Here is an 18,055-nt window from a genome sequence, read left to right as displayed (position 1 = left end):
TTGAAGCTTTGTATTATGTTCTGGTGAAAGGCCTCTGTTCCCTTTGACACCGAAGGACCAAAGAATCCAAATGGGATTTGGGTCACTAAGTATAATGCACAGATATTCACAGTGTGGAGCATCATTTATAACTTAACTCCTAACCTGTGGGATGCTTTGACAACAAAAAGCAAACATGTTGGGGGACTCAGTTCCCTGTGCAAGTGTATGGCATGTGGATAATGCAAGTATATGGATATTTCAAATGAAGTTGAAAGCAGGACTAGAAAGTGTGTAGCTTTCTTACTTAAACCTCTTTAATGAAGAAGCAGTATTATTTAATTATTACTTTGGGCAAACATGGCAGGTTTTATCGAATGCCATTACACACAATAAAAGTTAAGGAAATAATGTTTTATTACAACCTTAAAATTTTGGCCACCATTCCCACTGCATATGAAAACATATTTTCATTGATGTGATCATTCTGTAGATTATCTAGTTTGGTATTCGCATCCAAGTTCTACGGTGCAAGACACTGACTCGACTGAAACGGCCTCAAGGGAGCTGTACCTCTGAAGAAATGTTCAAACAGGCACTACAAAAGCTGCAGTAGGTAATAAACTTTGAAAGGCTTGATTGACTCAGCTTACACATCAATGTTATCATTTTCATTCCATGCTTTATTTGTTGTTTGCTAACCCTACTCTAATTACAGTAACAGGGTTGCAAATCCATGCTAATGTTAGCTTTTTCTCAGGAGTTGAAGCTAGATATTTAGCTAGCTGTTACTGCTAACCAAGAGGACAAACTCACTGATGGAAAACAGTGAAGAAAAAGTAAAAAGAATTTGTTTTATCCTGATAAAATGCTTAACAGGATTGTATGAGGTAGAGTGAGACATTCAGCCAAGGCTGATAATGTTATGAAAATATGAAAAATAGAATAAAGGACATAGCTTTGCTCTACCCATTCTTTTGGAAAACTGTTTGATGGTAATACCACTGTTTCATGTGATTCACAGTTATCTTCTTCTTCTACCAGCTAAAAAGGTTATGCGAACAGGATTGGGTGCATGTTGTGGGACACACGTTCCATGCATAATAGGAACAATAATTACTCAATAATTATTATTTAAAATATTATGCTGATTAAAAAAAATTCCCACAATTGCAAGAGATATCAATGAAAATAACACCCAGACATGGGATTTAGATTTTATTTTAACTGTTTTATTTGAGATTCAATTTGTTCATCATTGGGGTGGGACAAGAGAAAAATGGCATTTTAGGGGGAATTCCAGACTTATTTGGTATTTTAAAAAACATTTTCAAATATCTTTTCTCCTACTTTTTTTGATTTGGTCTCAGGTTAAGTAAATTTACACAAGAAGTGCATGTTTTAGTATTGTGTACATAGATTATTTGAAATTTGATGGATGGGAAGTAAAATGTCCTCCAATTCTGGAATGACCCATATAAGAGTGAGGCATAAAAAATATAGCGATTGTGAAACTGCTGTTGTGTCATTCAATTACTTACATGCCAAATGAACTTTAGCCTTCCTACTGACCAGCATGCCATAGCGGTTTTGGGCAGCACAATCATACTCGCCCATGTCTGCATCAGTCCCCTCTCTACGTTTCTGGAAGCTCTGGAGTAACAGAGTGCCATTTGCCAATACCCGAACTCGCGGGCCAGTGGGTAATGGTGATCCATTTTTGCGCCACGTAATCATGATCGGTTCCTCGCCCTGTACCCGACAGTCCAGCATAAGTGGGCGATCTCTTACTGCAGTCACATCAGTGGGCTCCAGCAAGAATGACAGCTCTGAGGCCAGACAGCCACCTATACACAGCACAAAGAGAAAGACAGGTTAGCACAGAGAAACATGCTCAACTATTGCTCATCTCCTTCTTCAAAATGACGGTTTTATAAATTATTCTATTATTATTTTATATATTAATTATTTTTAAATTATGTAATGAAATTACATTACCTTTCAAAAGTTTGGGGTCACTTAGAAATGTTCTTATTTTTGGAAGAATAGAATTTTTTTCAATGAAGATAACATTAAATGAATAGGAAATACAGTCTAGAAATTGTTCATGTGGTCAATGACTATTCTAGATGGAAATGGCTGATTTTTAATGGCATATCTACATAGGGGTACAGAGGCCCATTTCCAGCAACCATCACTCCTGTGTTCTAATGGTACACTGTGTTAGCTAATCGTGTTGAAAGGCTAATTGATGATTAGAAAACCCTTGTGCAATTATGTTAGCACATGAATTAAAGTATGAGTTTTCATGGAAAACATGAAATTGCCTGGGTGACCCCAAATTTTTGAGTGGTAGTGTAAATTTTTATCATTTTGAAGAACATACTCACACACCGACACAAACACGGATGCACACTCATGCTTTACTGACTACACAAAGCGCTAAATTGTATACAAATTTCTTCTAATATTCCTCTTCCATTCTGGCAAACCACAACCCATCCTTCTTAAAACCCAATCAGGATATTTCTATAATCATTATGTTTGAATTTATTCCTGTGGTGTATGATGTAATTGTATAAAAAGTTTGACCACCTCCTCTTCTTTATTTCTGCTAGGTCAGCATGACCTTGGTTTCAACTCCAGTGTACACAGACAGAGGGCTTGTACTTCAGACTTTGTTATATTAGACTGGTTCCATTTCCCAGAAAAGGGCTTACTTTCAAAGTGTGAAGCATTTCTCTTCAGCAATGTTACAATGACTTTTCTTGAAGGATTTGGGTAGGCAGAATCAATTTTTTGAATATGCCGGGTGGCTTTTTGTGTTGTTTGTGAATTATAACTAAATATTCAAATTGGCAGCTGTGCAAACAATAAGGCTTTATTACAATGATAGTGATCCAAGAACCACCCATTAATTCAACAGTTTTCAGTAAAATTATCCACATCCAAACAAAAACACACATATTTCAAGAAAATTATGTGATTTTTGGAATTTTTCGGGATTTTGTGAAAATGTTGCAAAATTGCAACCGAGGGTCTTGGTGAAAACAAATATTACCACTTTATTTTTAACAAAGTCCACAGATGATTAAGCATTGTTGATTCAATAATATTAAAATATTACCTTATCTTAAAATGAATTTTATTGATATGGAATTGTTGAATACGGCACAATAAAATGCAAATTAATTTACCAAGTCAAAATTGTAATTGCAATCCATGCTAGAATGCACTTCCACACATAATAGTATAGGTTTGCAGTCTACACAAAATTGCTCAGAGTATACATGAAGTCAGCGTACCCATATTCTTCCAGTTTTATCATTTGTTCAACGGCATTGAATATGGGAGAAAAACTCTGAACAACAGGAGAATTACAATCAATCATCACACATTTAGCTTAGTTTTTATCTTAAACCCACGGGCATGCCATGGTTCCACTGGAGACAATAAATACATGGATGCTTCCTTGTCAGACAACAAACCTCAAAGAGACCCACCCAAATTGCCAGGGAAAAAGGCATCTCATATCTAACCATCTTATTTGGTAGATGATGCATTTGGCTTTGCGGTCAGTACTACTTTTACTGAACATAAGCCATAATGGAGGTTGAATGCCAGCGAGCCATCCAGCCAGAGAGGGCAACAACAATGTCCAAGCTGGGGAGGAAAACACTGGCAAGGGTTGCTGGGGTCAGGTTAGGAAAGCGTCTATTGAAGCAGGAGCCAATAGTGACAATAGAACTGTGACTATACTTATTTGCACCCAACCCCCAGTAACCTCTGTAAAAACTCCCATCAGCCGCCATGTACCCAAGTTCACCATCTGCCCCTTCTTATGCATCCACTTTACCCCTCCTGTCTCTTCCCGTCCTTTCAGTTCTGTCTACGAGGTGACTTTCCCATGCCACCAGCCCTTTATTCCTCACCCCTGTCCCCTCTCCTTCATGACCTTGGTGACACTCCCAGTCTATCCCATTTTCTTTCTTTTTTCATTTTTTGTGTATGTAAATCGTCCTCATATGCAAAGAACCTTGAACTCTAGCCATAGCTGCTTTCCTAGCCAGCTGTGAAGCATCAACAATTGCTGTTGCACTTGAACAAGCAAGATGCATTATCGTCTCTGTAGAGTCTTGTGTTGGGTCAGCTAAATATACAACAACATTTATTGTTGTTCAGCCACACAAACAACTAGTAGCTGAACTTGACTTTGGATTTGCCTCAGTCATTCTGGGCATTTGTATGAAGTCCATTTCCACTTTGAATGGCATCTGGTGCTGTTCCCAATGTATTGAACCTCAGTATGCATTTGTATTTCAAATAGTTTTTAGTTTTTCATTCAAATCAATAAACACATTTTGTCACTTAGGCTTAACCTAAACCATATAGACAATTGCTCTCTATTCTCTAATGCTCCCCTCAAAAGCATTCACCAGATATGTTGCATATCACTTTAATGGCTTGGTTAGGTTTAGGCACAAAAATTCAGTTAGGTTAGAGAAGGACCACCGTTTACTTCAAAACTGTAAGAGGACCTATGTTGCCATGGTTATGACAGTCTTAATAAATAATGTTGAATATCACTTTAACAGAAAACTGAATATTGATCTCCCGAGTTCAAGTTCAATATTTTGTTAACCCATCCAACCACCCCAGCCCTCTCACTATGCTGACTTTGTGGTATTTTGACAACATCACCTGAGTTCCTCCTTCGCTTCTCTCATAATTATTAGCACGAGATTACCCAGCCTGAACATGACCTCTGTCATTGTCTTTGCCGATGTGCCATATAAAGAAATTAACATCTGCCATTTTTAAAATGAGAAACCTCCCACCCAGCAGATGCTGCCAGCAAAGGCCATTCTAGTTCTACTGGTCAGCTTTGTCTGAATGGGCTGATGGAGCCCTGCAACCCCATTAGCTTTCATGCCTGGTAATGAAATTCAAGGCTTCTATAAGGAGGCTTGCATCGCACTATGTGGCCATGGTTAATTTAACAAATGGTGCTAAAACTTGTGAGGCCTTTACTTTTTGGTGGTATATAAACAAGTTTATGTCAAATCAGGACAATTCGATTGTGGTGGTAGTGTATAAAAGTGGTAGAGTATAAAACGGTACTTTAAATTAATATTGTATTTTAATAAACAATTCTCGTTCTCAGGAGTAGAAACATGATCATCTGGCACCAATGACATGCCTTTCCAAATAATCCCAAAAAAAAGGGGAAAAAAGGGGATTTCTTAACTGGATAGATTTTGCAACCACATAATACATAACAAAGAGATGAATCAGCTGCGATGTGCTTTCATGGCTGTTTTTATTATTATTATATATTTTTTTGGCATTGACTAATTCCAAGTGTGAAAACTGAAACTAAAGCAATTTCCATACACTATTTATTACACACGGTAGTGTGGGGAGCTATAGATATCCTTTAGTTTTATCTGGCTACTTTCATTTTTTTCATATTTATTTTTAGGTATTTACATGCACACACATGTCATTTTATACAATGAGCCATTTTAATATCGAGTCCCATTTTTTTCATTGTCAAAAAACAAATTAATAGATGTCAAAGGCAATTAGTGACATAGACACCCATTTTTCAAAAAGTGAACACTAGGAAGCAGAATTGGGACACTGTTCCAACACTGCTGTCACAATTAATATACAACAGGTCAAAACTGAAAACACTTTTGCCAATGAACTGGACACTATAAAACCTGCTGGGAAACAGAATTAGCTGTTCAGAATGGATGTAAGAGGAGCAAGAGGTCATGTTGGAAGAAGAGGATGTGGGTGACCCAGACCACGGCCAGAACCAGAACCTGGACTTGACCATGCACCTGGTCCTGGACCACTTTACATGGTATGTAAATGTTGTTTGTCACTTCAGTGACATGTCTATACTGGAACAATACAAGCAGTCACAAATGTTCTGAGAATACTGTAAAAAAATCTAATCCATAATTCTAGTTCACAAGTGCAGGTTAAATTACAGAAAGTGTACATGACTGACTTTTTCTCTGTTTTGTGCAGGTTTGCTCCAGAGAGTTTTTCAGTTGGATTCTGATGATACACATGAATACATCTGGGACAATGTTAGTTTTCATAGAGTACTATTGATTCGGGAATGGTTCAATATGAACCTCAAGTTATTGTGGTTTTTCTGCCGCCATATTTTCCCTTTCTGAATCCTATAGAAGAATTCTTCTCTACATGGAGGTGGAAGGTATATGAGCGGCAGCCATACTTTGGGAAAATCTCTTGCAATCAGTGGTCTTGACATGTGGTGATGTTTCTGTTGATGCATGTCAGGACTGGATCAGACACACTAGGTCTTTCTTTCCACGTTGCCTGGCCAGAGAAAACATAGTTTGTGATGTTGATGAGGTCCTGTGGCCTGACCAGGCTGAAAGAATTGATGCAGACGTGGTGTAAATATTTGCATACTGTACTTTGTGTGTGTTTTTTGTCTGGTATTATTTTTATTTTGAAATGTACAGTCAAGCACTGCAACGGCCCCTTTGATTTATTTATAGGATGCATTTGTGTTTAAGATGTCATTATTGAGGACTGTATAATTTTTTTTATACTTCTTGTGAAAACACAGTGAGAGAAGAGTGTTTTGTATTTAGCAGTGCAGTGTCCTACTTTTGCTTCGTGTGTCTTAATTTTGAAAATAAAGTTCAAATTTTGACAATAAAGTGCGCTTTTGACACAAGTGTGCAGTGCTTTGAGAGTTGTGTTCAAATAAAGAAAATAGCATGCAGTGTGTTGGGAAATGTGTGCTTTTTTTCAGGAACAGTGTCTTATCAATTGAGAAAAACTGTAAAATGGCAAGTTTTGACAAAGATTAAGGCAGGCCTGCTTAGTCCTTTTGGTGAATGGCTGCAAGTATCTACTAAAAATGTACTTATATTTGCTGTGTAACAGAGGTATTCCTTCATATCTATCAGAATGGTAAACGGTTTTCTAATGATGTTCCACCAAAACAAGCTGACACAGTTTTGCAGGAGCACCATTGCTGCATCATGAGCTTAGCAATGTCCGAGGGTGTAGGCTGTTTGCTTTGAATTGGTTGCAGTGGTTTAAGGAATTTCTTTTTGCTTCAGAACTTTAATGGACCACTCTACTCCAAATATCCATTTCATATACTGGGGTTCTTAATAATTATTTTTTCTGCTCTTACAAATAAGCTATTTTTCTGTCATACATAGCTACCTGATCTTCCTGTTTCCACAATGAGTGATGTTCCTCTGGTTTTAGTCTCAATCTCAGTGGTTTCCTCTCACATTCAAGTACCCTTGCTATTGTGCTTGGTTACTAAATACAATTAGGTATCGATACCACAATAATTTAAAATGTATACGTTATTTATATCACTATCCTGTCGTAAACCTGGTGGAGATGTACTGTGAATGATTCAGAATGGTGACAGAAATGATTACAAGCCCTTTGGAACAAGGAGTTGCCATATTCACAAGAACCTGTTTTCGCTGTGTAGTTCTTAAGGTAGTCTGTTCAAATATGTATATATGCACTCACTGGTCACTTTATTAGGTAGACCAGTTCAATTGCTTGTTAACACAAATAGCTAATCAGCCAATCACATGGCTGCAACTCAGTGCATTTAGACATGTAGACGTGGTCAAGACAACTTGCTGAAGTTCAAACTGAGCATCAGAATGGAGAAGAAAGGGGATTTCAGCGATTTGGAACATGGCATGGCTGTTGGTGGCAAGCAGGCTTGTATGAGTATTTCAGAAACTGCTGATGTACTGGGATTTTCACTCACAACCATCTCTTGGGCTTACAGAGAATGGTCCGAAAAAGAGAAAATATCCAGTGAGCTGCAGTTGTGTGGATGAAAATGCCTTGTTGATGTGAGAGGTCAGAGGCGAATTGGCAGACTGGTTGGAGATGATAGAAAGTCAACAGTAACTCATATAGCCACTCGTTACAACCAAGGAATGTAGAATACCATTTCGGAATGCACAACACGTCCAGCCTTGAAGAAGATGTTCAACAGCAGCAGACGACCACACTGGGTGCCACTCCTGTCAGCTAAGAACAGGAACCTGAGGCTACAGTTCACACAGGCTCACCAAAACTGGACAATAAAAGATTGGAAAAACATTGCCTGGTCTGATGAGTCTCGATTTCAGCTGCAACATTTAGATGGTCAGAATTTGGCATGAACAACATGAAAGTATGGATCCATCCTGAGTTGTACCAGCGGTTTAGACTGCTGGTTGTGGTGTAATAGTGTGCTGGATATTTTCTTGGCACACTTTGGGCGCCTTAATACCAACTGAGAAAGGTTTAAATGCCACAGTCTACCTGAGCATTGTTGCTAACCATGTCCATCCCTTTATGAACAGAGCATACCTTCTTCTGATGGCTACTTCCAACACCATGTTACAGAGCTCAGATCATCTTAAACTGATTTCTTGAACATAACAATGATTTCACTGTACTCCAGTGGCCTCCACCGTCACCAGATCTAAATCCAATAGAGCGCCTTTGGGATTGACGACAGCTGACAAATCTGCAGCAACTGCCAGATTTTATCATGTCAGTATGGACCACAATCTCTGAGGAATGTTTTCAATACCTTGTTGAAAGTATGTCACAAAGAATTAAGGCAGTTCTGAAGGCAAAACGGGGGCCAACCTCTAACTAGAAAGTTGTACCTAATAAAGTGGCCAGTGAGTGTATCTTTAAAGCTTCTGTGGGATCCAGACATGCAAGCCAGAAAAGAAGAGTTACAATATTTAAAATCTTTTATATATGTGCTTTTGTTGCATGTAATTTCAAATATAAATCCTGGTTGTTAATGGGATACCAACAATCTATTACAGATTTGTACAGCCCAGTGGAGCAATTTGCTTCTTTCATTAATGCAGTCTGATACAACACCACGTCAAAATCTGGGCTCAGAAAACCAATGTCAGCTGAGTAGGATTTTTGTCATAAGCATAGTGCTCAATGAAGGACAGTTAGGCACTGTATTAGGGTGAATAATATCGTATATGTGTACCGAATAAGCTGTAACTCAGTCTCAGTTTTGATCTTCTCTCTGGGATTTGTGCCTTGATATGTTGGCACTGACATGGGATCAATCCCTTGTTTTGTTTCCAGATTGCTGCCTCAAATCTCGAAAGACTCTTTGCATCAACTCAGATGTTGGATGGCAACAGTTTATCAAGACTAAAGAATGTCAGACAACAACCTTTTAAGGCATTCTGGATGAGCTGAAAGCAGTCTAGGCAAGTTCCAACAAGTTGAACCTACATGGGATGTGATTAAGTGCATAGCATTATAGATTGGACAGTTTTCAATATAGCGTAGGACCATAATGAGATTTTTTAGGAAGGGGTTGTCCAGGAACCCCCACACCAGCACCTGGTGCTTGTGACCTCAAGCCCCTTAGGGGTCATGAGATAGTCAGAGGTGAGGAAGATGGATATGGAGATGAACATCTCCCTGTGCGTCACTGCTATTGTTTGGTGAGGCTGCTGCCCCTGAACTTCACAGATTTCTGACCATCCCCCATAAAAAAGGAGGCAGAAAAAGACAATGACATTCTGACCACCAAATACAAATGCTTTATCCTTTCTAACCATATAGATATATTTGTTTGAAAAGCAAAATTGGTGGGCTACAAGGATTTGGGTTAGGAATGACAAGTCAAGTGAAACTAAAAACAATTTCCAACTGATCCTTTGCAAGAGTTAAGACAAGGATTGAGAAGAAGATGAATGATTTAACGCCTTGTGGGGCTGGAGTTTAAGATTTAGACATTTTGTATTAGTATTATTACACTCTTAGAGAAAAGGATTGATTTTTTTTAGAGATATAAACAAAACAGAGCATATTCAAATTTACAACATGCTCTAATACTCCTGTTTCTTATTTTCCTTTGCAACTGACCCCAAATCCATTTCAGGAGATTCCCTGTTAACAGTGAATGTGCAGATGAAAGTGTGGCTTGGATAGTAACGGCTTGGTAGGCATAAAACCCATTGCCCTGGGGCTTCCTACTTTGTCATCCGCATGGTTATTCCCCAGTCTTCTTGCTCAAAGACTTGAATCTTCTGGGGCTGTTACACAAACATGCTATTGTAGCAGCTGTAGGGAGCCTAGGTCTTTTCCTTAAACTTAGACAATATTTGTTTTTTAAAGCATGATATATCTGATTAAACAATAAAGAAGATTATGAATGTGCCAGATTTCTATACCTGACGGTTTTTGAAACTTTGTGATTCAGACACATTTCAAAAAGAAACCAGTACCAAAAAATATTTTAGAGTTTGGCACACAGTCCTATTCAAGATATTCTCACAGAACAGAAGTTAATTTTCTAAAGGTCCTGAATGCAAACTCTACATTCATATAATGTAAACAGTGTTTCATTTTTGGCGGCAAACATATTTAAGAGTGAGATCAAGCTTGATCTTTTGACAGAAACGTATCTAATTACCTGAATTATTAATAGCATGATTGCCTATGCCAATATTGGCCCTATAGTCCTTTGGCCCAGAACATCCCATATGCTTTTCAGGGGTTGATTACTAAAAATGGCATCCCCATCATCCATATGAATCAATAGGCAATGTTTTCCAATGTAATAGAGAGGAGGCCTCTTTGTTTGAACTGCAATTTTAATCAGTGCGGTGTCAGCTTGCAGCCTGGTTGCAGTAACTCTTATTACGTAAATCTGAGAAAATAGCAGTCATGTCATTAAAGTAAGCTCACGTATGTACTATACAAGGGAGCTGCTACTGCAAGATCAAGAAAGTAATACTGGACAAATTAGACTGTAATCTACTACAACAATGATAGTAATGCAAGTAATTATTAGTTACATTTACTATTACATTACATGGAGCCAATGTACAAAAACAGTTTAAATTTAACATTACTTAAAGCATATCATGTAAAGTTTACACAGGCATAGAATTAAATACTATTTTGTTCTGCATCAACTGATGTTGCTCCTGTAACAGCTAAACATCTGACATATTGATTATCCATCCAATTTATTAATTCACAATTTAGATATATGACGTTTTATCAAATTCTATGCAAGAAGAATGTGTTCCATGTGTGTACCTTGTACTTGCTAAACAAGGTGCTGTGTGTATTTCTTCTGTTCAAATTGGAAATAGGATAAGCCCTTCCTAATGCCTCTCCATTGCAGGCAATAGAGAACAAAATCCACAGTCCTTGTCCTGTGCAGAAATATAGTCAAAGATTTATCTGGAACAAATATTGGCATTCAGCAGTTTAAGTTAATCTCATCAACTAAATGTCTTCCAAAGTTATTATTTTAGACATGAAAGAATCTTTTACTGGTGAGAATTAAAAGAAGGAATCATCATGCTGAAAAAAATGCATTCGCCATTATTAATGAGACATTTCATTTTTTATCAAAACTTTAAAAACTTTTACAAGCAGCAGGTTCAAGGTCATCATCTGATCTTAGGGTTTTTCACAGTAATACCATTTCAAACAGTCACTCTGTGAGTTATCTATGCAACCACTATGATCCCACCTGAAAAATACAGCTCAAAACAAATAATGTTGCAGGGCTTTGATGGTTTAAGATGCAGTTTGAGGGTAAAAATAAATAAACAAGCAAACTTGGCTTGATTATAGACTGGTATCATGTGGACCAAGTTAGATACAAAGCTAGGCAATTCACTTATATTTGATGCATGTCCAACTCTTAGTCTCTGTGATCTTTCTGCTGTTAGCCACACAGTGGCACTGGGCATCCAGCTGTAAAATTAGAATTCTGGGTTTTAGCCTGGTTGGAAACACATGATGTAAAGGATTCCACAAACCAGCCAGTAAATCAGTGATAAGAGAAATGAAATAGACTGATGAAAGTGCACTGCAGTAAACATCACAAAGCAATGTCTGCTTGTCTCAGAGAGGTTTATGCTGATAAGAGTCCTTTACATAAAGTCCCATCAGCCTCATAATTGTACCTTTACATGGTTCAATTCCTGTAACCATTTGCCTAAGCTCTCCACAGATTGAGATGTTAGCCTTCTTTCTGTTGCACTGCTGGAAACACCGGCCACTACAAACCCCTCTGTGTCCCCGCTGTGGCCTAAACCGAGGGTTGTTTCTGCTGGCCCATTACGGACACTGTGTGAGAGAGAGACCCCTGACAGGGAGGGGTTGCTGAGGACACGGTCATGGGCAGCTGTAGGGGGATTACCATATAGACACATATCTTTAATAAGGTTCTCAATATTAGCATAGACTGAAAGCAGTGTTATGGAGATGAGGTTGTGAGGGTCAGGTCACTGAAGGCTGAGGATTTTAAGGGTGGCTATTGTGTCCATACTCCCCCCCTCTACGGACTGCCCTGCTGACCTACAGCACTTCCAAAAAGAAAAAAGACCCACAGAGGTCACCGACTCCAACCTCCTTCTGTGGTTGAAGATAAAGACAGAACCTTCCCCATCTGCACTGCTCCCATTCTCATACAAACCTGCTATGGTTTTCACAAGACATTTTCTGACCTTATACAACTTTGTCAGTTGTTGTAAAGGTTATGATGTAGCCCTAAAAAACTATTTTTCTTAAGGGTTTCAATTTTGATTGAAATGATATTGTTCATGTCAGTAAATACAATTGTATTTTCATGTCATACAAAAACACATATTACTATTTATGGACTTAATATTAAATCCCCATTCAGTGCCTTTTGCATAATAATCTCAAGGCTGAAGAAATTATTTCACACCTTAAATAGCTGTTTGACTCTATACTCCTATTAAAGGGTCTACTTGGGGTTTCTGAACCTTGGTTGCTTTCTAGAAAAGCTTAGGAAAGACCAAGGAGAATCCGTAATAAGAATTCTTGTCAAACTGTACATTAAATTTTTCAGATCCACACTTATGTGGAGGTGGTTAAGAGCCCAGTTATATACAGACATATGCACTCCCTTTAGGTTTGCATACTCTGTCAATTTGTGAAAATCCTCTTGTATCACTGTAAATATTGAAAGGGAGTTACACATCATCTGAACTTAGAGGAATCCATCATTCAGCCTTATTTGGTAATGGAAGCAGAGAAGAAGGTTTTTGTTTCTTGATTTTACAAAAAAAACACAGCAAGGTAAGTTATATAAAGTAACTTAAAACACAGTGACAATACACCAATGCTGGTACTAAACAGTACTTACTTGAACAGTAGAAAGCTGCCATACAAGTGAGAAAGATGACTGGTTTCATTTTGGTGTTCTTCCCTTGAACTTCTTATGCCTTAGGACCCAACAATAACATCAAAAAGTAGTCCAAACGGAAAAACAGCTGAATGTATTTTCTCCTGGTGTGTATCTTCTTTGGTGATAAAGTGTAAATCTGTACTGTTTTCATTAAAACATTTCTTGTCTTCTGTTGTCCAGTGTTTGACCCGCATGAGTCAGTTGGTCATGTCCAAAGCTACTCTGATAATAGTGCGAGAAAGACAGCTCAGTCTGGACAGAGCTCATTGGTAATTCTTTTTCATTGTTGTTGGTGAATGGACACTGAGACAGAGGTTTTCGTTGGCAAGTGGCAGGTTGGTCTCCTACGAACCAATCACAGCCCAAGAGTGACAGAGGGTGGTAGTTCAGCCTAGGAGGCATGATTGATATTAATTTAAGCAGAGGGCTTCTGTCCAGTCGTTCAGCCCCACCCCACTGCCTGATGGGCCAGCTGTGACCTGAGCTGGACACACTGCTCTTAGTCAAGTTGAAGATGTGACACTAGGTTGCTCTTGTCAAAATTTTTTTTAAAAATCCAAACCTTTTCAGGTCACTGTTATCAGGTTAGAAAACATTCTGGATTCACATGAAAGGCTGTTCTTTAAAGAAACTTGTTTGAGTGTTACAGTGCAAACTGGAAGATGTTGAACAGAAACACAGTTTCTATTGCTTTGTCTGACTTTTTACTGTAAGGTTGTTTGACAGAAGTAAAGGTCGCATCCACATTAGGTGAACATGACTTTGATACTGCTGAAATTTACACATGAAGTCCACATGTATTTATTTTTTGTTTGTTTGTTTTTGGGTTGAGCAGTGGCTTGGTGGTTAGCACTTTCGCCTTGCAGTGAGAAAATCCCCTGGGTTTGCGCCCCAGCCTTCCTGGTATCTTTGTGTGTGGAGTTTGCATATTCTCCCTGTGCATGTGTGGGTTTTATCTGGGTTCTCCAGCTTCCTACCACAGTCCAAAAACACGCTGAGGTTAATTGGTGATTCTAAATTTTCCGTAGTTGTGAATGTGCTTGTTTGTCTCTGTGTGTAGCCCTGTGATAGACTGGTGACCAGTCAGCTGGGATAGACTCCAGGCCCCCTTCCTCCCTCCCATCTAATGAGGATTAAGTGGTATATAGATAATGGATGGATGTATGTATTTTTTTTCCATAAAACAAATTTGAGTAAACATTACACTAGTAATGACAGTGGAAGAATATTTCAGTGACAAATTAAATCTGACTAAATTCATTGTGGTCATTTGTTAGGTATTACTCTTGCCCTCATATCAGGCACATGGATTCTGTAAAGCGTCTTGAGACAATGTGAATTGTAATTGGCACTATATAAAGAAAATTTAATTGAAATTTAATTGAATATCAGTGTGGATTGTGACCACTGCTAGAATCTAGACCCAGCTTACTGTACAACTGAATGACAGTAACAGTACAGTATGTCTTGCATACAGATACCAGTGTGATATGGTCAAAATGTTACCTCAGTAAACAGAGTAGTCATAGTCATGGCTTGACAGATAACATACTGAAGGCATACTTATCTGTCAATACAAGGAGATTTGATGGAGCAGGGATCGTCAACATCCTATGCCTTCTTATAATCCTCATCATCGGCGGTACCCACCATTTTTGTGAAAAAAAATCTGTGCAGAGTTTTGCCCTTGTCACACTCGTTATTGTTCTTAGGACTGGCAATTATATTCTCACTTGCAATCAGTCTGCAATATTACCTCTCAATGATCAGCCAAAGGCAAAAAATGGAAGACAACATCTAAATATTTGGCTCAGGTACAACTTAATTTATTAACTGATTAGCGTATCATGTCATAGGGGGTGTTGCCAGTGAAAAAAGAAAAATAAAGAAAATAAAAAAGTTCAAAAATATAAAAAATTGTAAAATATTGCCAAATTATTTTTAGACTATAAGTGCTACAGCACCACAATATTTGGTGAAATGATGCTTTGGTGTGAAAGCGACATTTTGTCCAATTACAGTTGAAGCAGATGCATTTTAAAGATTTCAGCTTTAGTGAACATGTACAATAATACAATAGGATGCATTAGAATCAAGAATCTTTATTGTCATTGTGTTTCCACACAGCAAAATTATGATTGGTGACTCCCAGCTATAGATTAAAATATAGAAAATGGCACACTATATACAAATAAAATAAAACTTTTTTTTTTTTAAATCTTCAAAAATCTAAATATGTAAACAGAGTTAGTGCGCATGAGCAGTAGAACGAGTGTAAAGTGCAGTCCAGTACAAAACTCAGTTCTTTATTGCACATAGTGTGTCTGTTGTGTGTGTAGAGGGGAAATGGATGGGACAGCTCTTGGATAAAAACAGTTTTTCAGTCCGGAGGTCAGAGTTTTCATGCTCCTGTACCGTTTGCCCGAGGGAAGTGGAACAAACAGTCCATTTTCCAGGTGGGTGGGGTCAGCAGTGTAACGTCGGACCTTCCTCTGGACCCGGCCCACGTATATTGAGTCCAGGTCTGGAAGAGGACTTCCTACAATCCCCTGTGCTGTTTTCACCACCCAGGATAAGTTCTTTCTGTCCTGAGCAGTGCAGCTGCCGTACCACACTGTTGCACCAAGACAGAGGATGCTTTCTACTGTGGCCCTGTAGAAGTTTGCAAGGAGCTGAGGTGAGAGACCAGCACTTTCCTAAGGAAGAAGAGTCTTTGTTGAGCCTTCTTCACTAGGTGAGCTGTGTTCAGGGACCAGGTCAGGTCAGATGTAATGTGGAACTTTGAAACTTTCATGATCAGCAGAGTCAGAACGACAGGGCAGTAATTGTTCAGGCAGGCGACTGCTGATTTTTTATCCACAGGCACAATGATGGAGATTTTGAGGATGACGGGCACAGTAGCAAGCTACAGAGACAGGTTGAAAACTCCTGTCAGTGACCCGACACTCAATCTGGTCCTTCAGCCTTGTTGGTATTGATTTTCTTCATGGAAAAGCTCACTTGGTGCAGCTGCAGGACAAGAGACTGATGCTGTTTCTCCAGTTGGAGAAGATAAACACTGTCAGGAGAGTGGAATCGTGACTAGCCAGCTCACCACTGCACTTCTAGTCCGTTATACGTAGTCCTGATGCCTCTCCACACACTTTGTAGGTTGTTGTTATCAAAATACTCCTCAATGCACTGTTTGTACAGCATTTTGCCAACTGAATGCCACAAATAAAAAAATTTAAAAATCAGTTCTTTCAGGGCCTTTCTGTAGGCCTGCTTGTCACCTGACCTGTAGGCAGCATCATGGGCTTTAAGTAGCTTCACTGTGCTATCCAGCTATAGTTTTTGGTTTGGGAAAACCTGGATGGTCTTGTGCTGATCAAAATTACTTCGGCAGTCGTTGAACAGGTGTTGAACTAAGTATATTTAGAGTAGCTCAAACATCAATACTCGTGTGAATTTTTACTTTTTATTGCCCCTATACCACCCATGATCCATCTATATGTCTATTTTTTGGCCTTTCTTCATCCCAGCTCTCCTTCATCTGCTGTCATCTTTAAAATTTCCCCAATAACTGTTCTATTTTGATCTTGAACAGTCTCCCAAAATATGATGATAGATAGGATATTATATAAGATATAAAATAGGAGGAAAAGCCATGCATCTACACAATAGCCATTTATTCATCAATAAATACATAAAACAATATGCAGCAGATGCTAATAAACACACTGGCATCTATGATGAATTTACTTGAGTTTGCTGAGTATTCCCCATCAGCTTTTCCTTAAGACCAACTGTCTCCTGTCTGAGGGCCTGATTTATGACAATATTTTTTTTAAATGTTGGCTATTTTAAAATGTTTTAATGTAACAAAGCAGTTGGCATTCTTACTGTTTCATTTTAAACGGGATCATGTTTTTCTGCTTGTTCCAGGCAACATTATTAGCAATATTTCGGTGCGTTTGAACACATCAGGCTCATTTGAGATGAGTTAGACCTATGCAGATTTCATGTGCAATCATCGCACAACACAGCCAGTCAGATTTCTGTCTGACTTGATCCTGACTTGCTGGCGTCTGGACAATGAAAGGAATGATAATGTCATGAGATCAAGACTGCAGAAGTTCATTGCCGCACAGCCTCAGGGCATTGATGGGAAACATGCGACTCTCATCTGAACTAACAGCTGATTGGTTTAAAGGTTGACTCAACAATATGACATTTTAGAGAAACTTTCAATTTTAGTTAATTTACAGAGATGTAAATGTAATTTCTGTTGATTTTGAAGGTTTATTCACGCCATTGATGTTTATCAGCTAGAAAAGGTGACCACATTCAAATCCATATCATAAACTACAGACAATATACAGTTCCAGCATATTAACACTGGGCTACTTTTCTTTTTTTGATATTTAGCAACATTTTAAAATAGCATACATACAGACATTTCAGCCCTGACAGACTGAATATCTGACAGTTCAGTAACAAAATCTGTTGTCCTGTGTACTATTATACTTCACTACTGCCTTTTTTTATTGGTGTTTTCTCTTTATTTACGTAGTTTAACAGAGACAGGTTTGGTCTCCTGATTTATGTACAACCTGATCTGATGCTGATTCACAGGAGAATTCATGTGAAAAGATCGAATGATGAACAGAGAAGTTGTTTTTAAAATTATTCTAGACTGTGTATAAACTCATATGTTTGTCAGAGAACATTTAAATAAATCAGTTTGTTTCTGTGAGAATGCCTGTATTTATGACTGTATGACTCTGACATTCAGTTATCATATGTTGCATGTTTTAGATTTCAACTTTTTTTTTTTATCATGTA

General features: G+C 38.3%; 1 protein-coding gene across 1 annotated transcript in view; it reads right to left on the bottom strand.

Annotated features, from left to right (window-relative positions):
• Nucleotides 1-16,426, bottom strand: part of si:ch211-57n23.4 (immunoglobulin superfamily DCC subclass member 3) — a 35,714-nt gene extending 19,288 nt beyond the window's left edge. Inside the window, exons 1-5 of the mRNA XM_035941534.2 lie at nucleotides 16,326-16,426; nucleotides 15,647-15,883; nucleotides 7,967-8,069; nucleotides 7,607-7,646; nucleotides 1,521-1,826 (exon numbers count right to left, since the gene is read on the bottom strand). Coding sequence (XP_035797427.2) covers nucleotides 1,521-1,826; nucleotides 7,607-7,646; nucleotides 7,967-8,069; nucleotides 15,647-15,883; nucleotides 16,326-16,426 — 787 coding nt within the window. The remainder of the gene's footprint in view (nucleotides 1-1,520; nucleotides 1,827-7,606; nucleotides 7,647-7,966; nucleotides 8,070-15,646; nucleotides 15,884-16,325) is intronic.
• Nucleotides 16,427-18,055: the final 1,629 nt, after the last annotated feature.

This window comes from Amphiprion ocellaris, chromosome 15 (assembly GCF_022539595.1).
Source record: "Amphiprion ocellaris isolate individual 3 ecotype Okinawa chromosome 15, ASM2253959v1, whole genome shotgun sequence".
NCBI lineage: Eukaryota > Metazoa > Chordata > Actinopteri > Pomacentridae > Amphiprion > Amphiprion ocellaris.
The sequence above is the reverse complement of the archived record's forward strand: the minus strand, read 5'-3'. Positions and strand labels throughout refer to the sequence as shown.